Source organism: Danio aesculapii, chromosome 15 (assembly GCF_903798145.1).
Source record: "Danio aesculapii chromosome 15, fDanAes4.1, whole genome shotgun sequence".
NCBI classification, from domain to species: domain Eukaryota; kingdom Metazoa; phylum Chordata; class Actinopteri; order Cypriniformes; family Danionidae; genus Danio; species Danio aesculapii.
The window spans coordinates 13503480-13518512 of record NC_079449.1 but is presented as its reverse complement, the minus strand read 5'-3'; the positions used below and the strand labels follow the sequence as shown (position 1 = coordinate 13518512).

General features: G+C 36.8%; 1 protein-coding gene across 15 annotated transcripts in view; it reads right to left on the bottom strand.

Moving 5' to 3' along the window:
• Positions 1–15033, bottom strand: part of mecom (MDS1 and EVI1 complex locus) — a 299083-nt gene that overhangs the window by 52585 nt on the left and 231465 nt on the right. For 14 of the 15 annotated variants that reach the window (XM_056473129.1, XM_056473136.1, XM_056473131.1 and 11 more), the window contains exon 3: positions 2274–2390. In XM_056473129.1, coding sequence (XP_056329104.1) covers positions 2274–2390 — 117 coding nt within the window. Of the gene's footprint in view, positions 1–2273; positions 2391–3946; positions 4063–15033 lie in introns of those variants that run through there. The other variant, XM_056473143.1, reaches the window with a different exon arrangement.

Genomic DNA, 15033 nt, shown 5'->3' with positions numbered 1-15033 from the left:
GTTTACATTTTATTAGTTAGACAAATTTAAAATTGAAAATATGCACATATTTGCACAAACTAACCTGCAGAAATAATCAAATCTGTAAATGGAAGATTTTTTATTGTGCAGAATACTTATAGAATTTAAGATCTCAAAGAATTTAGATATTCATCAACCCATATCTCAGTGCAAAGATAATCTCATAATTTATGCCAGCCCAATTAATTCCAGTCCAACTCAACTCAATAAAAGTAGGTTTAATCCAGCTCAGCTCAACTTGACTTAACCCTATTTGATTTAGTTTAATCTAGATCAAAGACATCGATTTATTCACAATTCAAGTTAGATTCAATGCGGATTACAATCTAACAGTCAAACTCACTTCACTATAAATCCATAAAACTCCATTTTATCTAGTTAGACTCCTTGTTTTTTTTGTTTTATATGAACAAAAAAGCTTAATTTTAAAAGTTATAATGACTGATCCCTTTTACATACAAAAAGAAATACCATTAATGAGGAAACAGTCAAACTCTGTCTGCAGAACAGAACAAAAGCTTATTCTTGAAATCAGTCTTTCAGATTTAGGAATGCAGTCCCCCACATGCAAGTGTGAAGACCTAAAATTTATAATAGATTTTCCCTAAATTAATTTCAGTCCAACTCAAGTCAATAGAAGTAGGTTTAATTCAGCTCAGCTCATTTGAACTGAACTCAGCTGAACTTGACTTAACCCTGTTTAACTCAGTTTACTCCAGATCAAAGGAAGTCGATTTATTGACAATATAATTTAGATTCAATACGGTTTACAATCTAACTGAATCCAGTCAAACTCACTTCACTATAAGTCAACGAAACTCTGTTTAATCCAGATTGACTTCTTGTTTTTCCTCCAATGTGAACAAAAAAATAAATGTTTAATTGTAAATGTTATAATATTTGATGCTTTTTACATACCAAAATCAATATCCTTAATGAGGAAATGGTCAAACTCTGTGTGCAGAATGGGATAAAACCTTATTCTCAAGATCAGTCTTTTAGTTCATAATGATTTAGGAATTTGCAGTCCCTCACATGCAAGCGTAAAGGCCCAAAATGTATAATAGATTTTCTCTAAATTAATTTCAGTCCAACTCAAGTCAATAGAAGTAGGTTTAATTCAGCTCAGCTCAGCTCATTTGAACTGAACTCAGCTCGACTTGACTTAACCCTGTTCAACTCAGTTTACTCCAAATCAAAGGAAGTTGATTTATTGACAATTCAATTTAGATTCAACACGGTTTACAATCTAACTGAATCCAGTCAAACTCACTTCACTGTACGTCAACGAAACTCTGTTTAATCCAGTTTGACTACTTGTTTTTCCTCCAATGTGAACAAAAATTTTAATTGTAAAAGTTATAATATTTGATCCATTTTTACAAACCAAAAGTAATATTATTAATGAGGAAACAGTCAAACTTTGTGTGCAGAATGGGATAAAAACATATTCTCAAGATCAGTCTTTCAGTCCTTAGTGATTTAGGAATTTGCAGTCCCTCACATGCAAGCGTAAAGACCCAAAATGTATAATAGATTTTCTCTAAATTAATTCCAGTTCAACTCAACTCAATAAAACTAGATTTAATCCAGCTCAACCCAACTCAACTTGACTTAACCCTCTTTAACTCAATTCAATCCACCAAACCTCAGTTTATAATTTAACTCAATCCTTTCAGACTCAGTTCACTATAACGCAATGAAACATCATTTAATCCAGTTTCTCCTCAAATGCGAACATAAAAAGTTCTCAGTTGTAAACGTTTCAATACTTTAATTATAAAACATATCAAAGTGAGTAAAACCTCACCTTGCAGAAATTATTTTAACCTTAAAGAGCAATCAGCTAAAGTTTGTTGTGTGCATATAAGTCATAGAATAAAAGCTGTGAACGTATGGATGTTATTCCTTCTCTCTTTCTTTCTCTCAGAGTCTCTTTCTCCCTGTCTTTCACTCCGTAAGGATTCAGGAATTTGTCGTCCCTCATATCCGAGTGCAAAGATACAAAATGTGTGATTATCCTCATGCTTGACCGAGAGAGTGTGTGTGTGATCCCGGCCTGTGGTCCTTCACGCTGCAGCCAAGATACAAAAGAGCAAAACACCAAAACACAGTGACACACGCACAGAGCGAGAATGCGGCAGGAATCTTCTATTAAAGATAGCAGAAATACCTTTAAACACTTCATTATGTCTGCCATGCAGGTGCTCTGAGTGCGTGTGTGTGTTTGTGCGTGTGTGTTCTCCACATACCTGCTCATGTATCTGGCAGGCTGTGAGGTTGTGTTGGTGGGTGGATGGTGAGATCTGGACGTGCCTTAGCCAGCTCCTGCTATCACACACGCTCCCATCCAAACCTGCCTGTTCACCCTGAGAGAGAGAGAGAGAGAGGGGGGGGGGGGGGGGAAGAGATCAGACTTTGATCTTGAAATTGTACAGATTACTGTGCAGTGACTAAAATCTCATGCCACCCACTGAGGCTTAGAAAATGCCCATATAGATAAGTCAAACTTATCAAGAAACACATATGCACACACATACTGACAACATCTTCCTTGCACACTTCACTTCTCTCACAGACTCTTCACCTTTACTTTTTTGTCTTGAAGTGAGTGAATGCCACAAACAAAATCTAAATCCTTTAAACTTTATCGTAAGCATCATTTGGGTATGAGATTAATGACTTCCGCTCAAGTAAGTTTTGCAAATCAGCACCACAGAGATTGTTTCAATTTGATTTTGAGAAATACTTTATGAATTAGACTAAAGACATTAAATTAAATACATAAAACAGTTTATGAATACCTTAAAGTTGGTCTGTTTAGTTTTCAGCACACATCCATGTCCTACAGTTTTTCTTTGAATACATTTAATTAAAATATATGCATTTAAATGTAACATAGACATTTTTAAAAGCTTACAAATTGCAGACTTGCATGCAAACAAAATGATTCTGAAAAAAATCAGCAAAGCGTTCAGTATGTCAGCCCAGTAACAGTGTGCACATTACAATTCCTGCCAAAAAAAATCTCAAAAGAAAATAACGGGTTTATCTTTCACACAGCTGCCAGACTATCGTACATTCGCTAAAACTTGCTTTTTCGCTCTTTCTAGGACGTAAAACAAACGTGAACACTTTCTAAGCGGAGAAAACATACACAGCTGAATGTTAACAAAACATTTCTCTTGAAAATTTAGTCACCGAGTTTATGTAGTTTCAGGTCAGAAAGCGCACCTCCTCCAAAACAAACTCACAACACCGATCCTCCAGTGCAATTCACACACTTTGTTTTAAATTAAATACATCAACAAACAATTGGGTTAAAATAAGTAGATTTAAACCAGGGAAATATACAAGCTATGTAGCATAAAATACAAGCTATGTGTTTAAAATGCGGTGTTTTAATTGTGAGCTTCTATGTAGAAAAAATAACAAAAGTTTTATTATTGTAAACTACACTCGTAAAACGATATAAAACATTCTCAGTAATAACTGGGCTTATATATTGTCTATTATTTTGTAATGATAATCCATTTACAATTTTCAATGGAACAGAATAGTTTCAAACGCTAAACAAAATTGTTCAAAACGAATAAATCGTAAATATATATAAACAAAAAGAAAATAGGATTCAAATTGACGGATTTTAATGTGCATAAAAAAGTTGTTTAGGAACTAAAAGCAGAAAATACAGCATAAGTAGAAAATAATGTGAAGACGAAGAAAAGAAATAAATAAAAAGCTTGATCTTAGCAACCCGCACGGCATTTAGGCTAAGCGTTACGCTTCAGGAGCAAAGAACCGAAGCCCTTCGTTTCGATACAATTAAACAAGTTCAAAGGTGAAGGATGAATGGACTTTTATTTGACCATTAATTCGCCGCTTGTCAAAGGCAAACGTTGATATAAGAACATAAACCGCCTACCTTAAGAAATCTCAGTGGAAAGAATGAATCAATGAACAGCACCAAAAAGCCCCGAATGAAGCTCGTACGCGCCCGTTGTGTTTTGCGGCATGTATCCCGTGTTTCCTCCTGAAGAAAAAAAAGTCACCTTCCCTCTCCTCTCGCTTTGCTCTTATCAACTGGACGACACGCTAAATTTCCAAAACTTTGTTAAACTTCAGTCCAGAATCGCGCTGCTAAAAAGTCCCCAGGTGTCTGACTAGTGGTTTTATTCACTGTTCCTCTTCCCGGCAATCGCGAGTGCAAGATTGTGGGACAAAAAACAAACAGAAGGACGAAAGAGGATCGTCCACCTTCGCTGATCTGAACGTGTAGGAGTGTCTCTGTCTGTCCCGTTCGAGTGGATCCTCTCTTGTCCCACGCGAGGGAGATGCGCTGAGGAGGAGGAGGATGAGGAGGAGGAGGAGGAGGAGGGGGTCCTGTCTCGCGTGTCCACCGGTCGGAAGTTGCGCGAGGCTCCCCAACGCTGGCGGAGAGGCGAGGTCAGCGCGAGGTCGGGACGGGGCTGTTCGTGGATAGACCCGAATTTCCCCGCTTTGATGAAGCCATCCAGCAATCACGAAATCAGCGGCGTTTTCCCTCCCCGCCTGCTCTGCTGCATGTGCATGTGGGACGGACACGAAATCGAGTGAAAGTGCACTGATGTGTAGATTGTTTTCTTTAAAACCAAATGACGTCGAATACGATTACAACTAATTTAGGAACTAGCATTTATGTTTAGCTTTAGTAAACACAGATTTTTTTTTAAATCATAGGCAACACCCTGCCTTTTTTTCTTTATGCACGATACACCTGCTCTCAGACACAGCACATGCTTCAAAACGCAATAAAAAAGCAAACAAATCCTCCTTCATCTCTTCTTTCACAATATTTCAGGAAATAGGAATGATTTTTAAAAAATGGAAAAACTTCGACAAATGTTTAATGAGCAGAAAAGGTGCAATTGCAACAATGTTTGCATGATATGAAATGATTTTTCTGCAATACAGACATTATGAATTTGCTCCTGTTTTGCATTGTGGGATACTTAATTTTAAATTTACACGAATGAAAAAAGCTCTATATTGGTATTGTTGATTCCATGCAGAACATTTAAGATGAAACATGTGTTTAACTAAAGTTTCTTTAACATTTAAATGATACTTTTGAATGTGGAAAAAAATGGTTCACCTTTTAATGGAACCATTATTTTTAACAGTCTATTGAACTAAAAAGACATTTCAAGTGCTTCAGAAATTAAAAATGTTTTTAATGTAACGTAATCCTAAAAAAAGCCTCCAAGTTCTAAATAAAAGTTCTCATATGGCATCAAATTCCACCGCAAGCAAGAAGCGCAATCCACAGACGGGACGCTAATGACTATGATGAAGACAAATATGTCTCCCTGGCCTATCTTTGACATTGAACTCAAGGTCCAGATAATGTCCATTGTTTAATGAAATCGCAGGGCAGAAGCGGAGGAAGGACAGGAAAATCATGTGTAAATACGGCGGCCCTCGCCAGAGATTCCCATACACTCGCGCTCCTTGAGAACCGCAAGAGACCCCGGTCCGCCGCGCATCGATTTCCTGCCATTCCTCGACTTGTCCATTGTTGGAAGCCTTTTTAATTTAGCCATAAATTGGGAAAGCTCAAGCTATGAGCTGTTCTATTTTCTCCCTGTCAGGATGAGGGATTTGGTTTATGATGCATTGTGTATTAAATACAAGTAATCTGGGAAAGTGATTGCCTTGCCTCGCCGGGGTCTGATGGAGGTTGGTGATAGAGGCTCCTCAGCTGAATTGTTCTGAAAAAGAGGAAGCGATAGCAGATAAACAAAAGGACCAGTGGTAATCTGTACCACCCCAGGGGTAACACGGGGTAAGAGAGAGAGTGAGAGAGCACAGGGCATGGGGCAACTCCTTAAGCGGCACTTCTCTTCTCTCCCGGTAGATGGCGTACTGAGCCGAGTTTCAACATGGGGAGCAAAACTTACTTTGCGCTTTCCTCAGGAATGAAGTTGCATTGGTGACACGTTGTTTAATGTCATATGTGTAGGGAAAACCTGCGGGCAGTATTTGAATGGGCACAAATGTTTAATTCGATAGATTGGTGAGTCGAGAGAGAGTGTGTTATTTAAGAGACCGGCCGCCTCTCGCTCTCCCTCTCTCTCTCTGGAGGGAAGCGCATCAGTCAAGCGCGGAGCCGCGGAGCTACCCAGACCGGGAGTCATTCTTTTCCACGGCCTCGAAATTGCAGCACACAACGCCGTACACATTAAGGCGTCAAATTGCTAGATGGAACATGAAAAGATTCAGTTGTATTGCCTCCAATAGAAAATCGCCCCAACGACCTACAATGCAACTCGACGCTTAACTATGATTGAATCCAATAAGAGTGAATTTAATCCGACTCTATAATGAATTTATTAGATAAAAGGCACAATCATTTAGGCAGATAGTAGAGTGTTTTTGTTGGGATGTTTGTTTAAACTACAAGTCACATCTGACTGCACACAAGTCAATGAGAAATAGCTAAAGATAAAAATAAATCCTTTTTTTAAGTCTAAAGCAGGTGTTCTTACACATCTTCAAATCTAACCTATGGCTGAAGATGTGGCAAAAAATTATTTAATAACTTACATATTATGTTTATTTAAAATAAGGCTGCTTTTAAGTCAGCAACATGACCAAACCGTTCACTTTCATAAAAAATGTATTATGCAATATTAAATCTTTATGTTTTGACGGTTTCTTGTCACACGACAACAAAGTGGCTTGCACCTTGTCCATAGTTTTATTTCATAAATATTTTAGAGCATTAACAGTTTACAATGATCAAATAATAATTTAAAGTTATTATTTTTAAAGCCAATTTTTTTTTTCAAATTTTAAATGCAACATTAAGCACATTAGCTCTCGTAAATTAAACTTATTTCGAATCGTTGTATGTACGGATTGCTGTTTGTGTTTTTCATGCAGTCATTGCCCATACAGCCTATTCTGACGATTAACTGCAATAAGCACGATGTGATCGAAAGATTTCACAGGATTCAAAACTTTTCTGTTTTATACTCATTCATAAACACTATAAATAGAAAAACAAATAAAAAAATACATCTTTGTTTTCTAAGAAAGTGCTTTCAAGTTCAAAAACGTTGAAGCTCCGGCTTGTTTTTATTTGTTTGTTTGTTTGTTTAGGAACAATTTAAAGCTGCATCTCATATTTTGATTTGCTACATCAAGTCTGCATGTTGGACTGATGCATTTGCCAATGCATTTGACGCAATACTTTGGGAGGCTGGCAGCGTTGCAGCTCGGATTTGTTTATTTGCAGTGAGTGCGCGCATTAAGCCTTTAGCTAAAAGTTATGTGGAGGGGAATCCCAGATGGGCGAGAAACTGACGCCGGGAAGGAGCTGCTCCCCGCGGTCTGCCTCGGCCCTGGAGCCGCGCTCTAATGGAAACACTGTGTACGAGATGCATTCCAGCACATCCTAACGGGAAAGAGAGGGGGGGAAAGAAAAGGAAAATATCGCAGCCAAATCCACATGAAATAGTTCAACCATTCATCGAGATAGACCTCCCATTGACAGGAGCGAAAAGCTGCATTAAGCCTGCACCGCGCCTCCCTGCAGACGCTGGACTCCACAACCAGCTATTAATTTAAAGTGCGGGGCCACTCAATCAATGGGCTCAACCAAAACTCATTTAAAACTGCTCCGACCGACCAATTTAGAGCCCGGGGCTGAGACTCCTTACCACTTAGTCATCTTTTGTTTGCCTCTAATAGCTTGGAAATCGAATAATAAAAAGCTATGTGCTATCTTTTTACAAGTGGATAGATAGAGCTCTATCAATTTTAAATAGCTAGATATATAATGAACAGCGTCATTACAATGTTAATGACATGTTGCACTACATGCTTAAGGGCCAATAAACTAATAAACAAATAAAAATAATTTTGCAGAATCAATGCTTATGGGTTTGATATGAATGAATGAATGAATGAATGAACGAATGAACGAACGAACGAACGAACGAACGAACGAATAAACAAATAAATAAATAAATAAGTGAATGAATGAATGAATGAATGAATGAATCCAAACCTGTTCGGTTTCTGATTAAATTAATTTAAGTTTGTGGGGATTAAAGTAAAATGCCCAGGTGATATAAACCTCCAGACATTGTAAAAGACTGACATCAATTTGTCATTCCCCCCCCCCCCCCCCAATTCTTAGTTGTGAAGCGATTATATTCAAAAATTGAATACAGTTTTAATTTGTGTGCCAAGTCAAAGTGTGAAGCATCCAAAATGAATGTTGGAGTACACCACACCTGATTTGACTGCATGCCAGAATCATTAAGTTACTGGCAATGTTACATTTTATTTCAACCTGTCATGAAAGGCACATTTTGTTCACATCAAATGGTAAGAAGAAACTTGATATTGATGAATTGATATGTATTGGAACATACAAAACTGATAAAACAGTCAGGTACAAGTAAACCTTTTTTTTACTAGTGTCTGCATCCACCCGAAATTTCAAACAAATCAATAAATAAAGTTTTTTGTTAAAAACCAATATGGATGCAAAGAGTTTTTGCATTTTTTAATTTATACAAAAGCAAATAACCGAGAGTGCAACAAATATAAACTAATATATTATCAAGACTATAACTGACAAGATGACGTATTAATCATGGCACATCTGTCAGCATGTTTAGACATTTAAAAATATTACCATGCAGCACACAAACTGCCACTCTTCTCCATCAGAACTCCCCAAATAAAACGCTCTTGAGGGCCTTTGAGAGCTCTCTTTCCTAACACCCAGCAATTACCATTAAAAAGAGGAGAGAGGAAATGAAAGTGGAAAAATGTAAATAAAAATTTCCTCGGATCTGGAAGTAGGCCCGTAGCGCGCGTGTTAATCTCCACCTCAGTAATTTGGTTCTCTGAGAGATGGTACCGCCTCCCCGCTGCTGCGCCTGCATGCCATAAATCACAGCTTTATGTGGACGGGGTCAATGCGCCCCCTCCACCCACTCCTCAAAGGTGCCCAGGCTTAGTCTGTCGCGCCTGCGCTGTGTTTACCCTCTCACCCGGTCCAGTCTCGCTCCTAATTATTTAAGATTATTTTCATTCACTGGGGTCACACAGAAAGAGAGTGAGTCTCTGAGCCCTCTGCGTTGTGTTGAATTAGTACCCCATCATCTTGGACCCGTCTGTGCAATCTCACCCGTCACGGCCCCTGCGGGCCCCGGGGCCTGACTGCATGACGAGAGGCCTATGTTTTTTCTCTACACACACTCACTCACATACACATCACCAAGAGAAAACAAATCTGGCTGAGCTCCCAAAAACTTCCACCTACAATCCAAGCTGGAATAATTTAAATCAGTATACTTCTAACACAACCATGTGGAGCAAACACCAGCCAACAGATGATTGTTGGAATGCAATACTTTATTGAGACATCAAAAAGTCTTCTCTGTTGTTAAAAAGGCTCAATATATATTAACAAATTTAAGTGGACTGAAGATAAACAATTGAAGTATCCCCCTATTTTAAATGAGTAGTTGGAACAGCACAAATAAAGGTACAAGTGCTGTCACTATGGTGGTATCTTTTCAAAAGATATACATTTATAACTAAAAGGTCGCTATTAATACCTCAAGGGTACATATGAGTACCTAAAAAGCAGAAAAGTGTACCTGTTAAATTTTTTAGATACTAATATATACTTTAGGGGTACCAATATGAATCCTTTAAGTACAAATGTGTACCTTTTAAAAAGGTACCACCCCAGGGACAGCTCTTGTACCTTTATTTCCGAGTGTGCATCAAAAATTTTTTTTTTTTTTGAGTGAGTGCACTGTAAAAAATACTGAGTTCCACACAACTCCTTCATGTTGTCCCAACACAAATCGATTAAGGTAACATTGTTTTTTCCAAACTTCAGTAGATTGAACATAAAACAATAAAGTTGCACCCCCCCCCCCAAAAAAAACTCAAGAATTGTGTTGATTTAGTTCATTTAAAATAAGTAGTTTGAACAAAGCTGCAAAATCTTTTTTTTTTTGAGTGAGTGTTAATGTTGAAAGAGAGGGTAAGAGTGGAGTTGATTGACATATGACAATTGTATGAATAACAAACAGCTATACGAGCAGACGATTAAAGATGTCATCGCATTTCACATATTCATCATTGGTAAATATTCTCGGATTCACTGAGAAATATGATTCATTAGATTTACTAATTTTTTTTTAAGGTAAGTGGTTGAAAACAATGTATTAGACCGGAATTCAAAGAAACAAATTAAATTGAACATTACAAAACTTTAAATTCAACCCATATAGTTTGTTTGCAACCACTTACTGTACATTTTAAATCCAATAAATCATTTTATTAAGTGTTACTATGAATCAAATAGCTTTAAAAGTGATGTATTATAGGCTGATCATTTCACAGTGCTCATCAACTTCAAAATGATTGACACTGTCAATCAAATTAATGAAGTGGGCGGAGGTTTACAGAAGTAGATGACAATAACAGCATAAAAAACAAGCCCTGTACAAATTGCTGTGTTCCACAACTTCCTTCATGTTGTCCCAAGATAACTAATTAATTTAACTTAATCCTTTTTACATTATTTAAGTGGACTGAATATAAAACAATTAAGTTGTCCCCAATAAAAACAATAATTGTGACAATTCAGCTCATTTTAAATAAATAGCTGGAACAAGCATTTAAAATCTTTTTCTGAGTGAGTGTTAATGTTGAAAGAGAGGGTAAGACTGGAGTTGACATAACAACTGCACTGTAAAAAAAGTTGACTCAACTTAAAATTAAGGCAACAAACTTCATGACATTTGAGTTTAAAATGTCTTAAATGACTAAAATGTTTTACATTTTAGAGTCAACTTTTTTTTTTTTCACAGTGTATATGAACAACACTGTTTTACAATAGAAATGTGGAGCAAACAGCTACCAAGACATTCATCATTGGGAAGCTAAAGTCTTGAAAGTCTTGAAATGACTTGAATTTACAAATTTTTTTAAGTTAAGTGGTTGAAAACAATGTATTTGGCCTGAATTTAAACAAAATAAGTAGAACATTACTAAATCTAATTTGTTTGTTTATATTCAGCCAATGTAGATTGTTTGCAACCACTTATATTACATTCTGTACACATACTTCACATACTTCCTTCATGTTGTCCAAACACAAATCGATTAAGTGAACTTAATAGTTTTTACAAATTTAAGTAGATTTAACATAAAACAATTAAGTTGTCCAAAAAAAGAATTGTGTTGGTTCAACTCATATTAAATGAGTTTAAACAAGCAGCATGAGTAATTTGTTTGAGTGTAGTAAATCCAATGAATCATTTTTTAAGTGTTATTAGGATTCTAAAAGCTGTAAAAGTGATATATTTATAGCCTGGTCATTTAACAGCGCCTATCAACTTCAAAATGATTGACACTGCCAATCAAATTGAAGTAGGCGGAGTTTACTGTTACTGCTACCAGAAACAGATCACAAATTCCAGCATAAACACCAGTTTTAATGTTGAAAGATGATGCATCCCTGGAGGATCGGTTAGTCCAAGCATCATTTCTGTTTTGGATATGAAACTCACTCATGTAAGTGCCGGGACATGTTGCGCCAGACCGTCGGGGTGTGAAACAGATAGATTGTGTTCTCTGGCTAACATGAAGTTAATTGCTTTGACAGGGAATGACAAGACGTGACTCGGGCGCAATAACACAGGCCGGTCTAAAACAGAACCAGTAGTCTGCAGTACAATGCTCTATTCAAACCGTGAGACTTATAGGGGCCACGGGGGGATGCGTTTTTTTTCTTCCTTAAAAAACATAGGTGGGTAGTGCTGGACTTGTATTCACATTGCTGATTTTCGGGGTTGAGAAGTCTCTCTCCTGAAGTGTGGCCTCAGGCACCGCGCGGCACACGGCCGACCGTTGGAATGTGCCACCTCGGGGGGAAGGGGGAAGGGGAACGGGAGGGGTTTTATGATTTGGGGCTGTGGTAATCACAGATACTTCCCCTTCATTTCCACACACACACACACACACACACACACACACACACACGCATGTATATAAACAGGGCACACTGTATGCTGGCCATTGGGTGCAATAAAGTCCACAGTGGTGTTAGAGGTAACGTTTTTAAAACATAAATTAGGTGAGGCAGGAGAAGGAAGAGTGTACCCAAAACCCAAATGGGAAATGCTGGATATTTCAAATTCATTTAGTATAGACATACAGACGTAAACACATCACATGTCAATAACATAGCCATCTTTTATACAATTGTCCAGCTGCTAGTAATTCAAGTCTTTTATGAAGGGTAAAATGAACAAAAAAATAAAAATAAATAAGTTAAAACTACTCTTTTAAGATAAAATCTCCAAAGACTTCTAAAGAAGATTCCAGATATGCTAGAAATCATCAGATTTCTGACGCAAGTCATGTCAGTGATTACAAGGGTAAGAAAATGGCAATCTGATTTCTACACATTGACGAAAGGAATGTTAGGAAAAGACTACAACAAAAGAATTTATTTTCTTGCTAGATACAGTGCATCCGGAAAGTATTCATAGTGTTTCACTTTTTCCACATTTTTTGTTACAGCCTTATTCCAAAATGGATTGAATTAATTTATTTCCTCAAATTGCTACACACAATACCCCATAATAAAAATGTGAAAAATTGTTGTAAATTTATTAAAAACAAAAACTCTGAAAAATCACATGTACATAAGTATTCACAGCCTTTGCCGTGAAGCTCTAAATTGAGCTCAGGTACATTCTGTTTCCACTGACCATTCTTTATCAGCTTCATTGGAGTTCACCTGTGGTTAATTCAGTTGATTGGACATGATTTGAAAAGGCATACACCTGTCTATATAAGGTCCCAGGGTTGACAGTGCATGTCAAAGCACAAACCAAGCATGAAGACAAAGGAATTGTCAGTAGACCTCCAAGACAATGTTTATCTAACCAACCTTCTGTCTCGCTACAACTCGCTCTTTAAGATCCTAAAACTCAGGGCTTCTCGTAGTACCTTGAACAGCAAAGTCGAGTAAAGGGGGTCGAGCCTTCTCATTTATGGCTCCTAAACTCTGGATTTGCTCTACAGTGTTTGAACTCCCAGCAGTGCATATTAGAACACAATGAACTGAGCTAAACTGAACTGAATTTAAACACTAAAAACTGAACTACACTGTTTCAATGTACTATGATCTTCTATGTGAAGCTGCATTGACACAATTTACATTGCAAAAGCGCTATACAAATTAAGGTGAATTGAATTGAACAAGATTGTCTCGAGGTACAAGGCTGGGGAAGGTTACAGAAAATTTTCTGCTGCTCTGAAAGTTCCATTGAGCACAGTGGCCTCCCTCATCTGTAAGTGGAAGATGTTTGGAACCACCAGGACTCTTCCTAGAGATGTGGCATCATATTCAAAAAGACCTGAGGCTGTAATTGCTGCTAAAGGTGCATCAACAAAGTATTGAGCAAAGGCTTTGAATACTTATGTACATGTGATTTTTCAGTTTTTTTTTTATTTTCAATAAATTTGCAACAATTTCAAAAAATCTTTATTCACATCGCATTATGGGGTATTGTGTGTAGCATTTTGAGGAAATAAATGAATTTAATCCATTTTAGAATTAGGCTGTAACATAAAATCTTTTGGAAAAAATGAAGTGCTATGAGTACTTTCTAGATGCACTGTGCATTCAAAGGTGTAACACTTAACTAAGGTGCACATCAGTTTTACAGTTCAGCAGATAAATAGCTGGAGATCTGCAAAAGGTCTAGTAATAATCTTCTGAACTAATTGGTGGATTTCTTTCCAGTATGTCTTAAGCATGTCACAGTAGCAGAATATATGCGTCACAGTACCAATATTGGATATGTACTCAAAAAGAGTTTTTATTAGAACATGTTTTGGAGTGTAACCACCATAAACATAGAATGTTCACCTCAAACTACTCAATTCTCTATAAAGCTGCTGTGCTGTACTGCATTACACAGTGCATGAGATAACATTTTGGACTGGTCATTATCAGTAGTGCTCATCGATGCCACACAATGGTTAAGATGGCCAATCAAATTCAAGTAGGCAGTTTACTGAAGTTGATTGCAAATTCCAGCACAAAGTGAGTGAGGTTAAGGGAATAGTCAACTCAAAAATGAATATTTACTCATTATTTATGCACCCTTCACTTTTTTTCCAAACCTGTTAGAGTTTATTTCTTATTTGTGCTTTCTAAAACATAAAAGAAAACACTTTGAAGAAAGCAGAAAACCTGTGACCACTGACATCCAAAATAGGACAAAAGAAAAACTATGGAGGTCAACAGTTACAAGTTTTCAGCTTTCTTTAAAACTTCTTCTCTTGTGTTCAACAGAAGAAAGAAACTCAAACAATGACAGAATTTTCCGTTTCAAGGTGAACTATCCCTTTAAGAATGTAGCACAATCTTTAATAGGCTATATGACAACTGCTTTACAATAGAAACGGTATAAAAACTGACTGTAATATCCAGATAGTACATTCAGGAATCAGAGAGTGAATCGAGACTTTTTTTAAGACTCTTTCCATACATTTTAAGACCTTCTAACCACTTTTTAACAGGAAACACAGGCGAGATTTTAACTTACAGTATATTTATTAAATATCAATGTAAGAAATGAATACAAAACTATAACATTATTTGTATATTGAATGAAAATCTATCAAATCTAACTAATTCAGCAGGTTGGCACCTACAGTATAGAATTGCAGAAATAATGGTGTTGATTTGGTTACTGCAGTAAACAAAGCAGCATGATGTCAAGGATTTAATTGATTTCATAAACTACACAGCATTCTGATATTGGCAGATTAAATTCAGGCCAACTTTAGCATACATTGCATAATCAAAAATATATAACAATTAATACGTTGCAAAATAGCATTTAAGACTTTTTAATACTTTTTAAGAGCCTTAAATTCCTCTACATGATTTATCAACTTTTAACACTGTTT